The sequence below is a fragment of the Pecten maximus genome, chromosome 14 (assembly GCF_902652985.1).
Source record: "Pecten maximus chromosome 14, xPecMax1.1, whole genome shotgun sequence".
Classification (NCBI taxonomy): Eukaryota; Metazoa; Mollusca; class Bivalvia; order Pectinida; family Pectinidae; genus Pecten; species Pecten maximus.
In genome coordinates, this window is record NC_047028.1 from 15914633 (window position 1) to 15935018 (window position 20386).

The following is a 20386-nucleotide window of genomic DNA, read 5'->3' on the forward strand; positions in this document are numbered from 1 at the left end:
CACCACTTTGAACCTTAGAAGTTAATAACTTCATTTATATATTCATATTTATGTATGGGAATTGGCACTGTTCAGCGACAATTCATTTTATTGTTTTTTGTTTGTTTTGCATTTGATGTACATGCATAAAAATGTATATACAACTTGTTTGGGTGTGGTAACAATACACTCTTAAGATACAGTTCCTAGGTAATTAAATCTGTGTTATTGGCAGAGAAGTCTCCAGTATGGTCTTATTAGTACTTTTAAATCAAATGTTTTTCAGGTAAAATTATGTGAAAAATGATATCAATTTCTAAAGTCAAAGAAAGTAACCTCTAAAACTATGTTAATTTTATCTTCTTTGTTGAGCTTTTATGCACTGAAAGTTAAAAGCAAATTATTTTTATCATATAGAATAAGTATTTTGTTTTCTTTTATTATTTTATTTAAGAATCTGTTTCTCAAGAAGCAAATATATGTATTGACATTTATCATGAAACATTATTATACAAAATGTACTTATATGAATAATGTGGTTAATGTTTGATTATAAGAATTATATTTATGAATCAAAGGGAAAATTATTTATATTTTGTAATGATGCTTTTGTTTGAAAGGTTTAAGTTGCAAGAAAAACCTGTAAAAAAGTCTGAAAAGGAGTGAGTAATATCATGGTATTGAAATGCAAGGAGGAGGGTTGCTTCTGTTTTTGGGAACTCAAGGAGTTCAGGGGGTTTTCCTGTTTAAATATACATACATGTTCAAAGTAGATTAACTTTAGAACATTTAGTCCTAATTTCAAGCTGATTAAAAAAAGTGCAAGCATATTTTGTTTTTTAGATTTTGCTTTAAGTATGTAGAATGCAGTTTTATTGCCCAACTTTCAGCACAGCTGATGATATATAAAAGAAGCTCTTCAGAGGATTTCACATTTTACAAAGAAAATAATATGGCATATGAGAGAGAAAGAGAGACTGTACATTAATATAACTAAGACTCGTGATTATGTTGCTTCTGAGCAATTGTGATATATTTTGATTCATTAAATTATTGAATAAAAGTACCGTAAAAAGAAAATTTGTTTCTGACACTTACAGATATACACCTGGCATGATAACTGAAATTGGCAGTTCTGTAAATACACAGGAAAACCCCTGACAATCTATTAAGCTAGCAATATGATATAAAGACAAGGAGAATGGTATGTTTGTATTGAATGTGCTTTGGTGTTACATGTTTGTAAATGGTTAAGGTACAACAATATCATATTCCCCAAAAATAAAGGTTTTTAAAAATCCAAGAAAATTATCTTCATTTTGACCACTTGACTGTGGTCATCAGGATAATGGTGCTACATATGTAGCAATCTTTCCTAGAGTAAGTTATAGATACTATAGACAAACCCAAGGGAAGTAACTCCATAGACATCTCTATATAGATTAATCAAATGTATTATTGTCATCGTACAATACATGTATTAACGAGGCTGGTATTGTGGTCGAATTAATGAGAGTTTTATTATGAGAGCTTCAAAATAGATAAATGTGGGTTTTTTCAACAGTATTTTTACTTTGATATACTTTAGTAAAGGGATTAAACAGTTGTTGTACAGCGTCGGTCAGTTCGAACAAAATTAAAAATAAATATTTACGAAATTGTTCAAATTGTATGTAATTATGCTTCAGAAAATAATGCAAGTTTGAACTATAATTCTTTCACACATTCCAAATTACAAGATTAATCTTGATGAACAAATTATTTGAAAAACATCAGAATCATATGAAAGTTTTACAACTGCTCCAACATCTTGGTTATCAGATGTCATTATTATGATTTTATCAATCATAGAATTGCCCTTTGTTTTCATGACACTTTTTCGAAATCTGCTCTTTATTTTTTTTTCTTTTAATCATATATGTAATTTTTCAAAAACTTGATTTTGGTGAATGTGTTTTGTTTGGGAGGTGTGCAGTTCACTCTTTGAATGTTGGACATACATTTGGTTTGAATTTCTTTAGAAAATTTTAACCAACCATCTTTGACAAACAATACAGGGTGTCTTCAATGGATATTCCTACTTCAATGTTTTATAATCAACAAAGGGGCAGGTTACATGTGTTTGACATAAATATTACAAGAATGACAATGAAATTATCTTTATACATATATAAACATACAGTGTACATACCGAGGGGTGGTAAAAAGATACAAAAAACATGATCATCTTACTTAATAAACTACACTTAATCAAAGGAAATATTGGCGAATGGTCTCCTTGCTACAGAGACAATCAACGAGACGAGGTTGTTCTTGCTCGTCTCAGGATGGGCCATACCTAGGGGTAGTGAAAAGATCGAAAAATGTAATTTTACTTCTTTATACATATATATAAGAACGCACAAATTTAAAACACTGTGATACATTATGTGTTTTTCACTTTTATAATATGTTCAATTAGATGTCTATCTTTGTGTTTATGACAAGCTCCATTTGTCCCTGAAATAACTGTTTCTGTGTTCACATCTTGTTGAAAGTCCCTCATCACTGTCCTCATATCTGACTTTGTCTGATGGAGGTTGACTTAATGACTAGGAATACTACAGTCTGTGGTCTGCTAACTAGTATTGATGACATTTCAGTAAAGAATTCTTTATTGTTCAGTAAACCTCAGTTACATACTTTTTAGTGTGTTAAGGACTTTTTATCCACAATTTCTGTGAGATGAAATTTCATGGGATGAAGTTATATTTGATTGACTGAATTTTTTCTTTTCTTCAGACTGATCAGACAAGCTGCGGCGACTATTATAGAAAGGGCATGGATCGCCTACCGAGATAAACAGATGTTCCGGCTCCTAAAACATGCTGTGTGTGCCGCTGTAAGTATCTTTGATATGACCGTTCGGATTAAATCTAACATCTTTATGCCTTTGTTGATATTAAAAAGGATTTAGAATCAGGACTCTCAGTGTTGTTTGTACAAGTAATGATGTCACTATTTAAAATCACAGTTTTAATTTTCAGGAAAATTCATTATCAAAAGAAATACTGAGAAAAGTTTGTCCGAAAGAAGCTGAGCTGTTGAGTGATAAAAGTGTACAAGTACGGGTTCGATTCAGGTAAAGATATATATATTAACTATGCAAAATGTTTAAGTATGAACCTGTTTGATTTCTTACATTTGATACCCTTTACAATGTCCATTTGTTGATTATTAATTAAGTATGTTATTCCTCCATATCGTCTATTATGTAAAGAGTCTTATTTGTTGAATTTTTTGTTGCTATTACTATAAGTAAATTACCTCCCCTTATTGATTTACTCAAATTACCTCCCCATGTTGTTAATTGTGTAAAAGAATACAGATCTCCTAGCTATTGATGTAGGTTAACCTTGTCTTGTTGTCTGTTTTGTATGTTGGATATCCTCTTGTTGTCTGTTTTGTATGTTAGATATCCTCTTGTTGTCTGTTTTGTATGTTAGATATTCTCTTGTTGTCTGTTTTGTATGTTGGATATCCTCTTGTTGTCTGTTTTGTATGTTGGATATCCTCTTGTTGTCTGTTTTGTATGTTGGATATCCTCTTGTTGTCTGTTTTGTATGTTGGATATCCTCTTGTTGTCTGTTTTGTATGTTGGATATCCTCTTGTTGTCTGTTTTGTATGTTGGATATCCTCTTGTTGTCTGTTTTGTATGTTGGATATCCTCTTGTTGTCTGTTTTGTATGTTGGATATCCTCTTGTTGTCTGTTTTGTATGTTGGATATCCTCTTGTTGTCTGTTTTGTATGTTAGATATTCTCTTGTTGTCTGTTTTGTATGTTGGATATCCTCTTGTTGTCTGTTTTGTATGTCGGATATCCTCTTGTTGTCTGTTTTGTATGTTGGATATCCTCTTGTTGTCTGTTTTGTATGTTGGATATCCTCTTGTTGTCTGTTTTGTATGTTGGATATCCTCTTGTTGTCTGTTTTGTATGTTGGATATCCTCTTGTTGTCAGTTAAGTTTTGTATATACATGTAGTTGTCCCCACTTTCCCCTTGTTGTCTGTTTTCTACATAGACTATCTTCTCCTTGTTGTCAGTTTTGTACATAGGTTATCCCCCCCTTGTTGTCTGTTTTCTATATAGACCATCCTCTTCTTGTTGTCAGTTTTGTACATAGGTTATCCCCCCTTGTCTGTTTTCTATATAGACTATCTTCTCCTTATTGTCAGTTTTGTACATAGGTTATCCCCCCCTTGTTGTCTGTTTTCTATATAGACCATCCTCTTCTTGTTGTCAGTTTTGTACATAGGTTATCCCCCCTTGTTGTCTGTTTTCTATATAGGCTATCTTCTCCTTGTTGTCAGTTTTGTACATAGGTTATCCCCCCTTGTTGTCTGTTTTCTATATAGGCTATCTTCTCCTTGTTGTCAGTTTTGTACATAGGTTATCCCCCCTTGTTGTCTGTTTTCTATATAGACTGTCCTCTTCTTGTCAGTTTTGTACATATGTTATCCCCCCTTGTTGCCTGTTTTCTATATAGACTGTCCTCTTCTTATTGTCAGTTTTGTACATAGGTTATCCCCCCCTTGTTGTCAGTTTTGTACATAGGTTATCCCCCCTTGTTGTCTGTTTTCTATATAGGCTATCCTCTTCTTATTGTCAGTTTTGTACATAGGTTATCCCCCTTTGTTGTCTGTTTTCTATATAGACTATCTTCTCCTTGTTGTCAGTTTTGTACATAGGTTATCCCCCCTTGTTTTCTGTTTTCTATATAGACTATCTTCTCCTTGTTGTCAGTTTTGTACATAGGTTATCCCCCCCTTGTTGTCAGACTGTTTTCTATATAGACTATCCCCCCTTGTTGTCAGTTTTGTACATAGGTTATCCCCCCTTGTTGCCTGTTTTCTATATAGACTATCTTCTCCTTGTTGTCAGTTTTGTACATAGGTTATCCCCCCTTGTTGCCTGTTTTCTATATAGGCTATCTTCTCCTTGTTGTCAGTTTTGTACATAGGTTATCCCCCTTGTTGCCTGTTTTCTATATAGACTGTCCTCTTCTTGTCAGTTTTGTACATAGGTTAACCCCCCTTGTTGTCTGTTTTCTATATAGAATATCATTCCTTGTAATATCTGAAAAATTCTTTGTCCTCTTGCAGGTTTGGCGGTGGAGAATTCCCTCCTATGATTTTCTTTAAAGTATTCATACACACAGCTGGGAAAGGAGTTAAGTACATGAGCGGTCGCAAGCTAATCAAACCGGCATCAGAGGTGAGTTTAGATTTCGTTGTGTACTTGTGATTAAGATTTTAAGTATAATTATGAATTAATTATGTACAGTGTAACCTCAAGACAAATCTGTTCCCTACATCAGTCTTAGATATTGTATGTTTTCATGTTTTGACTTTGAATTCAAGGTGTGTTATGTAATGTACCAGTAAGATAGAGGTACAAAATGGTACATAAAATGTGTGGTTGGTGACTTCAGGCCTCCGAGGATTCCCTGCGGTTGATGGGTAACAGGCAGTTCTATGATCAGATGTTGAGAGATGCCATTTTTCAGCAACAATATAAAATCACGGACGAAATAGATGTGACAACTCTCAAAGATTATATGCAGGTAAATCACAGATGTTTGATTGAATGGATGGTTGATGGATCAAATCTCATAACAATGGGATTGGATTTTTTCTTTATATAATTATATACATATATATATTTGAATCCTTTAATTAACAAATGTAAAATTTCTTAAACATACATTTTCAAATTAAAAGGAGATTAAAAAGAATTAAGTTTTCTTGAAACTGTTTGATTCAAAAGGATAAACAAAAAGTATAAAATAGTAAGCTTGCATGAGAGTATTGGATGTGGTATTTTCACGGGGAAGTGTAATCATGCTTCAGTATTTCTATGGGGAGACTGATTGAATTAAACAGCATTTAAAATTTCAAACTCCAAGGCCAGATATTAATTTGGCTCTCAGTAAATACTTTTCATGGGTAGTACTTCACCTAGTAAAGCTTTGTGCAATAACATATTTTTTTAAAAAATTCTATTTTTTTTTTTTTTTAAGGAAAATTGATTCATTTTATTTCTAATCGTTGTAGTGATTATCTCCCCTGAATGATTTTAACACTTTAATAGGGGTGTAGAGATACAATGTCAATAGCTCCATTTCTAAGGCTCAGAAATTCTTAGGGCTAGTACAAATATTCAATATGTTTAATGTTCACTTGAGGCTAGCTTCCAAAATCTGTAATATGATTGTGTTAGTATGGTATAAATGTTTCAGTACCTAGCTAATACAGATGAAACTCCTGCCAGTATGGGAGGCAAGGAAAACTACTGGAGGAAGCTAACACTGGATGGTGAGTGTGGATTGAGTTTGAACCATGTCTTATACCATTTGGGATTATCAAATCATTGTGCAAGGAAAAAGAAAAGTATCTCTTTTTTTTATCTCAATAAAAAAAAAAAAACTTCTGATAACAAACAGTTGTTTTTATAAATTTTTTTTCAAGGATGAATCCAGATGGATGAACTTTCTTTTGTAAAATATGGGTTAAAAAATTATTTTCAAGTGATAAAATTAACAAAAATATAATAGATTAATGGAAGAAAAGTGATAGAAAGTCACTGATATCCTGTGCAAATAAAAAAGTCTTCAGACAATGCTATCTTCTTGTACTTGGGGGTTAGATATCTTTTAATTTGGCATTACAGATCTGTCGAGGAGGACAATATTCTATGACATAGTGGATTTCTTGTACAATCAGCGAATTAGTCCACGCCTTGCAGGGGAGATTCCGATCCTGATACAGCGCCCTCTGTCACAGGAAATCAAAATTCAGCATATCAGGGCCATATCACAACTCAGGTAAAGCTAACCTGTCAATTATACATGTGTTGATGTATACCAGACACTATATCACAACTCAGGTAAAGCTAACCTCTAATTATACATGTGTGGATATATACCACTGACACTATATCACAACTCAGGTAAAGCTAACCTCTAATTATACATGTGTTGATGTATACCACTGACACTATATCACAACTTAGGTAAAGCTAACCTCTAATTATACATGTGTTGATGTATACCACTGACACTATATCACAACTCAGGTAAAGCTAACCTCTAATTATACATGTGTTGATGTATACCAGACACTATATCACAACTCAGGTAAAGCTAACCTCTAATTATACATGTGTTGATGTATACCACTGACACTATATCACAACTCAGGTAAAGCTAACCTCTAATTATACATGTGTTGATGTATACCAGACACTATATCACAACTCAGGTAAAGCTAACCTCTAATTATACATGTGTTGATGTATACCAGTGACACTATATCACAACTCAGGTAAAGCTAACCTCTAATTATACATGTGTTGATGTATACCACTGACACTATATCACAACTCAGGTAAAGCTAACCTCTAGTTATACATGTGTTGATGTATACCAGACACTATATCACAACTCAGGTAAAGCTAACCTCTAATTATACATGTGTTGATGTATACCAGTGACACTATATCACAACTCAGGTAAAGCTAACCTCTAATTATACATGTGTTGATGTATACCAGTGACACTATATCACAACTCAGGTAAAGCTAACCTCTAATTATACATGTGTTGATGTATACCAGACACTATATCACAACTCAGGTAAAGCTAACCTCTAATTATACATGTGTTGATATATACCACTGACACTATATCACAACTTAGGTAAAGCTAACCTCTAATTATACATGTGTTGAGGTATACCACTGACACTATATCACAACTCAGGTAAAGCTAACCTCTAATTATACATGTGTTGATGTATACCAGTGACACTATATCACAACTCAGGTAAAGCTAACCTCTAATTATACATGTGTTGATGTATACCAGTGACACTATATCACAACTCAGGTAAAGCTAACCTCTAATTATACATGTGTTGATGTATACAGTGACACTATATCACAACTCAGGTAAAGCTAACCTCTAATTATACATGTGTTGATATATACCACTGACACTATATCACAACTCAGGTAAAGCTAACCTCTAATTATACATGTGTTGATGTATACCACTGACACTATATCACAACTCAGGTAAAGCTAACCTCTAATTATACATGTGTTGATGTATACCAGACACTATATCACAACTCAGGTAAAGCTAACCTCTAATTATACATGTGTTGATATATACCAGACACTATATCACAACTCAGGTAAAGCTAACCTCTAATTATACATGTGTTGATGTATACCAGTGACACTATATCACAACTCAGGTAAAGCTAACCTCTAGTTATACATGTGTTGATGTATACCAGACACTATATCACAACTCAGGTAAAGCTAACCTCTAATTATACACTTATGTGTTGATGTATACAGTGACACTTAAAACCACCCAAAACTGTGAGTCATTAGCTTAGTCTCTATTGTGGCCTGATGTTGAGGAGATAGGTTAAAGTTCATTGCATTCTAGCATTTTTGCAGCTTCTGAACCCCAGTGGTTTCTGTGGAATGGATCTATCAAACCATTCTCATGCTCAATCTTAAATTCTGCACTGGAGTCTATTGTCTTGTTTCAATGATGAAGTTTTCCCTGGGTGGTCGGGTGGCACAGTGGTAACACACTTGCCTTTCACCTAGGTGGCAGGGGTTCGATTACTCCATTGGACTCGAAAAAGTATGGGGTCACCTGGCCAACCACATGGGATTTCTTTGGGTACTCTGGTTTCCTTCCACATTAAGTTGTTATAATGTGTTTCGCAATTGTTGTACAATAAATAGTATATGTTGTCAGAGATGTGGAGGAGTTCTGATGAGATTTGAGGCAGAGAACTGTTTTGAATGTCTAGTTTTATCTATTTTATATATGTTAAGTGACTTATTTTTCTGTAAACTGGTTTGAATTCATGCTTTATCTTGAAACTAGTTTTATGAATACAGTAGGTAATTTGGTGCCAGAGTTTGCTAGTTCATGACTGGAAAGATCAGTACTACAAAGAATATGTTTCTGAGATTAACAACCACCAAATGTATTATTGTACAGTGTATGCCAGAGGTTTAAGATATTACAGTTTAATACATAGTTGTGTTTGTATAGGTCGGAGACTGTGATACTGAATGCACCCTTACCCACCCCGAAGTCCAAGATGTCGGGACTCATCAATGGCCCAAGTCAACAATCTAGTCGACGATCCCGACAGGCCAAGATCAGAGCGATGAAGATGAGGAAGATGTATGGTATGGATAAGGTGAGTTTCCTATTAGTGATATACATGTCTGATCGTATAGCAGGGGAGTTTATCCTGATGTAGATTTTAGATACGTAGACCCACAGTACTTATTGTTTCTCTGGGTCCAGATAAATAACACAGCTCTGTAGACATAATTCTGAATAAGTTGCCAATAATATAATCATTGCTCTGAGAAATGAGTTTAGATTTTGTTAAGTAATCTTATTTGTTATGGACATGCTTACAGATATGAAATTGACAACGACACACTTTATATTAATCAAATTCATACTATTTCACTACCTCAGGGTGTGTAGTTTCTTGAAATGATAAAACATTTTATAAAATGTGTGATCATCATCAAGTATCTAACTTATCACATAGTTTAGAAAAAGAAATGAAGTAAACAACATATATAGGAATTGGCATATTATGTACATTTTCTTTGGCTACTGTAAGTAGTGTACGTCATATTCAGCTCAAAGTATAACTCTCTTATACTTAGTATCAGTTGAAACAAAACTCAAAGTCAGGTCACGATTTTATTTTTAAAATACTATAGACAGATTTTCTTCCATATTGTTTTTGAGATCTAAAAAAAAAACCTCTTTAATTAAAGAATAATATTTGCAATTTTACCTAGGCACCGGAGTTGTATTCTGAGGTAAGGAGGTTTACCTAACAACACTTAGTACACTGCCATCCCTTGTTGTCATTTAATTCCTCTTTATTATGCCTCTCATGTACTCCAGAGATTCTAAGTCAAAAAGAGTCTGGCCAGATTTAAAATCCAGAAACTTACCACTTGTCTATGTTTTTGTGTTGCCTGTACAATATCATCACCGCAAAAACATTAACCTCCTTCCTCCTATTGACCGATTCCCTAGAGGGATGTCAGAATCTAAGGTCGCCAATGTTGAACTCTTTTTTTCTTTGCAGTATTTCTATACCTGTTCTATTATGGCCTACAATAGAGGTTTTCTGAATGATGTATTAGCCAATCAGAGGGAGTCTCCTTTTGAAATGTTCATTTAAAAAAAAAAACAATCTGGCCAAGCTCCTGAAGTATTCATGGTTGTATGTTAGTATGATTAGACAGTTAATCAAGAAATGTTTAAACACCCCATTACACCTAATCATTAACTGTCAAATATCTGTAACCTCTTTGTAATCAATGTTTGTATTATCCTTAAAGTACCCCACTCTTTAACACAGGTGAGTGTTAACAGTATTTCAACACCATATTCACCTCAGATTGAAATGGTTTTAATATTGATCACATTTTCATTTGTTCACCCAGACTTTCTGTATTCAACCCAGTATACTGTATGTAGAACTTGGTTAAGTAAAGGCAATGTCATATGCGAGACTCTCAAATGTAGATATTAAATGTTTGATTTGGACCAGATAATATTTGTTTTAAAGTTTTACCATTATACAGCATAAATGTGTATGTATCAGTGTTTCTCCTGCAATAAGTTAGTTAGAGCACCAGCCACGTAACCTCAGATGAAGATCCAAGGTGCACAGTTCAACATTAGCTACACATGTCAGTTTGTGTTCCTTGGGAAGCTGAGAAACAGACCAGTCTGTGCAGTCATGTTTGTGTCCTTGAGCAAGACACTTTACCCGGATTACTCTGAATGGCATGTGATGGGCCTTCTGTATGTTGTTCAGTGAGGTAGTCACCAACTACTACATGGAGACCCCACTTCAAAATTACCCTAGCTGTTCATGGGGCAATAAACCAAACAAACAAACAGCATTTATCCCAGAAGTTCAACAATTGATGTCTTTTTCAATGTAGGGGGACAATGGGTATTATTACCAGACATGGACTTATTACCAGATATGGGATTATTTTCAGGCAGGTGCTTATTTCTAGGTGAATGCAATATTGTTTGAATAAGAAAAGTATACTCTGTTCCTATAATTGTTTCTTTAATATGTATTGTGTTTTTGTCAACAGAACCTTTTTAAAAACTTTTTTTTCAGTCACTGCATAATTTAAAGATTTAGGAATGAATGACTTCACATTTTAGTTTTGGTTCATGTACATGTTCTGTTGCAGTATTAATGATACTCTTTGTACTGTACACATATATAATGTTTTAAAGGAATATATTGCAGCATTCACATTTTAGACACAGAGACACCTGTTATGTTTCATCAAAGTACATAATGTGATGTGTGCCTCAGGGAATGTTTCCTTTTTCAGCTACCACCTGTGGTACCATCACCTGATGTGGTACTGTCACCACAAGTGGTTCCAGTGGTACCATCATCACTAGGGGTACCATCACCACATGTGGTGAAAACACCACAAGTATCACCAGCAGTGGTAATCTTTGTCAATTTGAGTTAATCACAATATAACAGATATTTCATTGTTGTAATCAATCTCGGGATGATAACACTGATATAACTGATAATACATGGTAAACATTTAAATTAAAAACCCATTAAAAGCATGGCAAAAATTTTAAGTGATAATCCTATCAAAATAAGTAACTAATTAGCTAACAATTCTTTAAAACATTTACCCTCAATAAAATCACAGATATTTGTGAATGATGAAAAGAAAGTACAGCATAATAATTTAGTTGTCAAATATAGAATTACCCACAAGTATCTTATATTGTGTTAATACTTTAAACCACTAAAAAATAGTTGCCATTGATGAAATAACTTCAGTATAACTCATTAGAATAATTATCATGCATGAAATAGCCTAGTTAAAATTTCAGTCAAATACATTGTAATTGCCATGCATGAAATAACCTAGTAAAAATGTCATTAAAAATCACAGAGATAAAACTAGCAAAAATAATTACCTATTCATAGGTGTGAAATAACAATACACACATTGAGCCAGACCAGTTTGTATGTACAAGGTATTATATATTGATAGTGGGGAGTCCTTTCATTTAATCATTAGCTTGATGTAATAATTGAATTTTGATGGAATGATTTTGGAATTTCAAAATTAATACCCTGTAAATATAACATGTATGGTATTGTTTGTAACACAGTTGATTTATGGTAAATACAGCAATCTTGTAAAAAAAAAAATTAAAATGTCTTCAATCCATTGTATTGTATTTTTCTACAATCAGAATTCATTACATAATGTTAATTATATTCATGCTGTTTAGATTGATGTTTATCACAGCTACTTGTCCATCATATTAACTGGTCTGAGCAGAATAGATGTCATAGTTTCATATATCTCAATTAAATTGCTTCAAAGTAAACGTTAAATGTATTAAAACATTCAGTTACAAACAATTTAAGCTATTAAATGTTTCACCTCAGCTTTTGTAGCATGCTGATTTTCTTCATTGATGATAGAATCTGAATTGGTGAAAAAACATTTTACCTTTTTCCTTAAGATATTACAATGTGGATATACCCTTTGGGAAATTCCCTGTGTATATTTAACTAATGTAAATGGTTCCTTGTATGATAATTCTATAGAGAAGAGAATGATTTTCAATTTACATATGTATATCAGCAATGAGAATTTTATTACAGATCAGTTCTTGTACAATTCCATCTCTGGGAAAGGTAAATAGACAGTACTAATATACAATTCCTCAAGTCAAAGAAACAGTAAATTTCTGTATATAAATGATTCCTCAGTCAAAGAAACATTATTAATTATTTGAAATATACAATCTACTATTGTGGATTAAGCAACTGCGAAAAAGAAAATGGTTTATAAAAAAGTAAGATTATTAGTAAATGATAATAAGAAAACCTGCCTTATGTTATGGTTGAAGTGCTTGAATCAAGCTTAAATTTGTTTTAATGAATTTCTATATTTTAATTGATGATAACATCAGAAGTTTGTCATTTTCAGTTGAGCCAGTTTTCATCTCGTGGACAGGTATTTAAAACAAGAGATCCCAGAGGGATCTTGGCGCCCACCATTGAATGTTCTTCATAGGTTCCATGTCAGATTGATCTTTTCTCTACTTTTCTCTTCTTCTAAGTCTTACTAGTCTGTGTAAATTCAGAAGAAACCTCTAGTACTTTTCAAACAAGGGAAACCTATATATGAAATTTAAGATTTAGGCACCAAGGGGAACCTATATATGGAATTTGAGAAAGATTCCTTCAGTACTTTCTGAGAAATAGCGGTAACAAACTTCAATTGTCAAAATCCAAGATGGCTGCCTGTCGGCCATGTTGTTTTCTGATTGGTCTCAAAATGCAATATGCATAACTAGGCACCAAGGGGAACCTACATATGAAATTTGAGAATGATCCCTTCAGTACTTCTTCAGAAATAGTGATAACAAACTTCATTTGTCAAAATCAAAGATGGCTGCCTGTCGGCCATCTTGTTTTCTGATTGGTCTCAAAATGCAATATGCATAACTAGGCACCAAGGGGAACCTACATATGAAATTTGAGGAAGATCCCTTCTGTACTTTCTCAGAAATAGCGATAACAAACTTCAATGGTCAAAATCCAAGATGGCTGCCTGTCGGCCATCTTGTTTTCCGATCGGTCCCAAAATGCAATATGCATAATAAGACACCAAGGGGAACCTAGATATGAAATTTGAGAAAGATCCCTTCAGTACTTTCTCAGAAATAGCGATAACAAACTTCAATGGTCAAAATCCAAGATGGCTGCCTGTCGGCCATGTTGTTTTTCGATCGGTCCCTAAATGCAATATGCATAACTAGGCACCAAGGGGAACCTACATATGAAATTTAAGAAAGATCCCTTCAGTACTTTCTCAGAAATAGCGATAACAAACTTCAATGGTCAAAATCCAAGATGGCTGCCTGTCGGCCATGTTGTTTTCCGATCGGTCCCAAAATGCAATATGCATAACTAGGCACCAAGAGGAACCTACATATGAAATTTGAGAAAGATCCCTTCAGTACTTTCTCAGAAATAGCGATAACAAACTTCAATGGTCAAAATCCAAGATGGCTGCCTGTCGGCCATCTTGTTTTTCGATCGGTCCCAACATGCAATATGCATAACTAGGCACCAAGGGGAACCTACATATGAAATTTGAGAAAGATCCCTTCTGTACTTTCTCAGAAATAGCGATAACAAACTTCAATGGTCAAAATCCAAGATGGCTGCCTGTCAGCCATCTTGTTTTCCGATCGGTCCCAAAATGCAATATGCATAACTAGGCACCAAGGGGAACCTACATATGAAATTTGAGAAAGATCCCTTCTGTACTTTCTCAGAAATAGCGATAACAAACTTCAATGGTCAAAATCCAAGATGGCTGCCTGTCGGCCATGTTGTTTTTCGATCGGTCCCAAAATGCAATATGCATAACTAGGCACCAAGGGGAACCTACATATGAAATTTGAGAAAGATCCCTTCTGTACTTTCTCAGAAATAGCGATAACAAACTTCAATGGTCAAAATCCAAGATGGCTGCCTGTCGGCCATGTTGTTTTTCGATCGGTCCCAAAATGCAATATGCATAACTAGGCACCAAGGGGAACCTACATATGAAATTTGAGAAAGATCCCTTCAGTACTTTCTCAGAAATAGCGATAACAAACTTCAATTGTCAAAATCCAAGATGGCTGCCTGTCGGCCATGTTGTTTTTCGATCGGTCCCAAAATGCAATATGCATAACTAGGCACCAAGGGGAACCTACATATGAAGTTTGAGAAAGATCTCTTTAGTACTTTCTGAGGATTAGCGATAACAAGAATTGTTTACGGACGGACGGAGGGACGGACGGAGGGACGGACGGACGGACGGACGGACCACGGACCACGGACGCAGGGCGATTTGAATAGCCCACCATCTGATGATGGTGGGCTAAAAAATTATGATAAAGTTTAGCAATCCTGCTACAAAATTACAATAACAGTAAAAACAATAATTCTATGGAAGTTCATTACATATTGGGACTTTTAAATGTAACTGAATCAATCTTTCCACCAAACACTGTTCACAATGAACTGTTACATTGTATTTTCCATGATTTTTTTCTGCATTTATAAGAAACATGTACAATGTATGTATAACATTGTATGTGCACTTGATGGACTCTTTAATGTAGGATCATCCTACATTGACAGTATTTATAATAGGATAGTCCTACATTGACAGTATTTATAATAGGATATATCCTACATTGACAGTATTTATAATAGGATAGTCCTACATTGACAGTATTTATAATAGGATAGTCCTACATTGACAGTATTTATAATATGATATCTTACATTGACAGTATTTATAATATGATATCTTACATTGACAGTATTTATAATAGGATATCTAACATTGACAGTATTTATAATATGATATCTTACATTGACAGTATTTATAATAGGATATCTTACATTGACAGTATTTATAATATGATTTTCTACATTGACAGTATTTATAATAGGACATCCTACATTGACAGTATTTATAATAGGACATCCTACATTGACAGTATTTATAATAGGACATCCTACATTGACAGTATTTATAATAGGACATCCTACATTGACAGTATGTATAATAGGATATCCTACATTGACAGTATTTATAATAGGACATCTACATTGACAGTATTTATAATATGATATCTTACATTGACAGTATTTATGATAGGATAGTCCTACATTGACAGTATTTATAATATGATATCCTACATTGACAGTGTTTATAATAGGATAGTCCTACATTGACAGTGTTTATAATAGGATATATCCTACATTGACAGTATTTATAATAGGATATCTAACATTGACAGTATTTATAATAGGATGATCCTACATTGACAGTATTTATAATAGGATATCTAACATTGACAGTATTTATAATAGGATAGTCCTACATTGACAGTATTTATAATAGGATATCTAACATTGACAGTATTTATAATAGGATAGTCCTACATTGACAGTATTTATAATAGGATATCTAACATTGACAGTATTTATAATAGGATGATCCTACATTGACAGTATTTATGATATGATATCCAACATTGACAGTATTTATAATAGGATAGTCCTACATTGACATTTATAATAGGATGATCCTACATTGACAGTGTTTATAATAGGATATCCTACATTGACAGTATTTATAATAGGATAGTCCTACATTGACAGTATTTATAATAGGATATCCTACATTGACAGTATTTATAATAGGATAGTCCTACATTGACAGTATTTATAATAGGATAGTCCTACATTGACAGTATTTATAATAGGATAGTCCTACATTGACAGTATTTATAATAGGATAGTCCTACATTGACAGTATTTATAATAGGATCATCCTACATTGACAGTATTTATAATAGGATATCCTACATTGACAGTGTTTATAATAGGATAGTCCTACATTGACAGTGTTTATAATAGGATATCCTACATTGACAGTATTTATAATAGGATAGTCCTACATTGACAGTATTTATAATAGGACCATCCTACATTGACAGTATTTATAATAGGATAGTCCTACATTGACAGTATTTATAATAGGACATCCTACATTGACAGTATTTATAATAGGATCATCCTACATTGACAGTATTTATAATAGGATAGTCCTACATTGACAGTATTTATAATAGGATCATAGTACATTGACAGCATTTATGAAATGATCTCTAACATTGACAGTATTTATAATAGGATATCTGACATTGACAGTATTTATAATAAGATAGTCCTACATTTTCAGTATCTATAATATGATATCTAACATTGATAGTATTTATAATATGGAATTGTTTGCTACATTTTATAGATAAGTGCTATGTCCTCCCCTGAAATGGTAATATATCTGTTATATTCATATTTTTAACTCAAAACATAATTCTATAAATAATCAATATTACCTGGTATTGATCATGAACTGATAGACTCATCTGTATTCTGCTTCATTATCATAATGTGATAATTAGATTTAACAAATATTCAATCATTATTATAATGTGATAAGTAAATCTAATAAATATTCACTCATTATTATAATGTGATAAGTAAATCTAACAAATATTCAATCATTATTATAATGTGATAAGTAAATCTAACAAATATTCAATCATTATTATAATGTGATAAGTAAATCTAACAAATATTCAATCATTATTATAATGTGATAAGTAAATCTAATAAATATTCAATCATTATTATAATGTGATAAGTAAATTTAATAAATATTACTCATTATTATAATGTGATAAGTAAATATAACAAATATTCAATCATAAGTGTTCCAATGGGACCAACCAAACAAAAATCAGCTGATATAAATTTAACAAGCAAATCTAAACAGTCTATTTTTAGAATGTCTCCCAGGTGCCTGATGATATCATCAGATATAAATAGTCACCTTACATAACTTCTAGGAACAAAGAAAATCCTTTTGTTATTTCTGGAATTTGTTATCCCTGATTGATAAGATATATAATGAAATAAATATTCATGGAACACTTGTGGGAGCCATTCTATTTATATGTCACCAAGATTGCATTAATATTGACAATACATAAAATCTTAACAGTCATTACTGTACTTGTTACAAGGTAAAGAGGTGAGGCCGGGGTCATATTACCTTACAGATTGTGTTATCAGGTATCACACCAAACCTGCTGATGTCATATTACTTCTGTTCCACATTTTAGCTGAATGTTCAACTTATAAAAGCTAGAAAGATCTGAAGTTGATAAGATTTAAAGACATTTAAAATTTGAGTTAAAAAAATAACATATCTGTTTTTAGGGAGCCCATGTATGCAAATTATATTTAGAATTACTTTGATGGATGGTGAAATATTAAATCACGTAATTTTTTTTTTTTATTATAATAATTCATTTATAACCTCCTCATGCCAATTTATGTAACCTTATATTTCTAAACGTTAATACCTTAACAATGTCAAAAGAAAACTTTATATGTATAAGAGTTATCAGTTGAAACATTGTCTTGAGGTCGAAGAATATTTTTAAAATATATAATAGAATAACATTTCAACTATAACAAAGAAATTAGGGCATTAAAATTACATCATTACGCATACAATACTTTTATCTAGAGATAAATATACAACATTTTTTTATTTATTTTTTACACCTGCAGTCTGAAATTTTTTTTTTTTAAGTGGTTTTTGATTCATTAGTAAATCTTTGGTTTTTCCACAGATAAGTCTTTCTCCTTCTCCACTGCAGGTAAGAAGTGATCCTTGTTGGTGGTTAGGATCAGCTGGTGGTGTACAGTTTTAGGTAGAAGGGGGTGTCGTCTGATGTTATATAGTTTTAGGTAGGAGAGAGTGCCATCTGGTGGTATATAGTTTTAGGTAGGAGAGAGTGCCATCTGGTGGTATATAGTTTTAGGTAGGAGAGAGTGCCATCTGGTGGTATAGTTTTAGAAAGGAGAGAGTGCCATCTGATGGTTTATAGTTTTAGGAAGGAGGGAATGCCATCTGGTGGTATATTATTGAGTTTTAGGTAGTAGAGAGTTGCTCAGCCACTGTGCCATCTGGTAGTATAGACAGAAGAAAGTACATGTACCACCAATTTCTGTAAATTACTATAACATTCATTATACTTTAAAGTATAAAACGAAAACACTTTAAATCAAGCTACAAATAATGATTCATGCACTAGTTGATAAGCACGTAATGCAGTAAGTATTTGTTTCTCCAAGTTTTGTGATATGTCCTCTTAATAGACTTTAATGACCATGATATATAGTGGCATTTTAGTTTGACTGTTTATTACTCTTACGTACTTATCTTTGTAGATTTTCACCTTCCAACAGTTTTATTAAACTTTGTAGACCTTGTATAAAATGGAACTGTACTCTCTCAATGGTATTTTAATCAGACAATTATATATATATATATATAAATCTTGCTTTTCAATATTTGTATACAATTTGTACCATAATGCATTACTCTTTGTCATGGGATGAGTGTATATTGTTCAGCCCAGTAATAGTCTTGTTCAGTCTTTAAAACGTCGTGTAAAATACCGATCACAATCTCTTTTGACAGTTGAGTGCTTTCTCCTCGCCAGGAAAGGTTTTGTATTTTAACCAGTGTTAATAAATTAGTGTCAATTCAAAGTAAAGAATATAACTTACATAACAAATAGAACGATACAACGGTAACCTTTAGTGCAAGTGTATCAGGAAGATTTCAATGAATGATGTAAGAGTCAGAAATCTACAGGCATTACATCAGAAATCTTATAACATTATCATAATACTGAATTAATTATATATAAAATTTATAAAAAGGTGATCATTAATAATACAGACTGTAACATTCCTATCACATTACTTATGTATATATACTTTTACATTTGAAAGTTTGAATATCAGATAAAAAATGTACACATGTATTTTACTTGTAAAATGAAAGTAAGAAACCTAGAATAGAAATTGGTTAGGTATCGTATGTAGACATGGTTAATAATGCAAATAAACCATGCATTCTTTTAGGGTTGTGTTGGACATTTGTTTTATATTGGTATTTAGTGATTCAAGTAAAATTTAAAAACAAAAATGAATAATTATGGTCATCTGTTCGAATGGTGTCTGTTTGCTTTGTAATATACATCTGTAGGTAGATTAATTGTTTTAAATGTATACATGGATAATTACTTGTTAATTTCTTACAAGTATATGTAGGTATGTACTGTACATGTAAATCAGAAGTTGGCCTGACACTTTTTACATAATTTCAATTTTCAGATAAGTCCTTTTTCATATTCCCCACAGGTAATGTACCTATTTAGGGACATTTTTATAAAAAAATAACAACTTAAGATATGCCAATGATTTTAACATGAAGAAAATATATTCAACCATTAAGTTAAGATTGATATCATGTCAGAGAAATGTAATAATAGATAATGTTATATTTTTTTCCCTCTAAATAATGTGTATGCATTATAAATTCTCATAATCTGTTATTTTGTAAAATTAGAAATAAAAAAAATGGAAAAGAAGAAATTAATTAATAAATACAATATGTAATCAAAATAATAAATTCTTTTGAAAATTATTATTTCAGAGCAGTTACAATTACTCTTCACCAACAAAGGTAAATTCTAACAAAACATCTGGTAAATATTCTAAGAAAACAATAACTTTAAAGTGATTTAAAAGAAAGTGGATCCTCTTTTGGATTATCAAT

At 32.5% G+C, this 20386-nt stretch overlaps 1 protein-coding gene across 2 annotated transcripts in view; it reads left to right on the forward strand.

The window, feature by feature from the left end:
* LOC117341650 (putative uncharacterized protein CXorf58) overlaps positions 1-20386 on the forward strand; it is a 28389-nt gene that overhangs the window by 3297 nt on the left and 4706 nt on the right. Inside the window, exons 3-10 of one of the 2 annotated variants that reach the window (XM_033903512.1) lie at positions 2761-2860; positions 3006-3100; positions 5122-5233; positions 5451-5582; positions 6258-6333; positions 6689-6842; positions 9102-9252; positions 9878-9898. In XM_033903512.1, the coding sequence (XP_033759403.1) occupies positions 2761-2860; positions 3006-3100; positions 5122-5233; positions 5451-5582; positions 6258-6333; positions 6689-6842; positions 9102-9252; positions 9878-9898 (841 nt within the window). The remainder of the gene's footprint in view (positions 1-2760; positions 2861-3005; positions 3101-5121; positions 5234-5450; positions 5583-6257; positions 6334-6688; positions 6843-9101; positions 9253-9877; positions 9899-20386) is intronic. The other variant, XM_033903513.1, reaches the window with a different exon arrangement.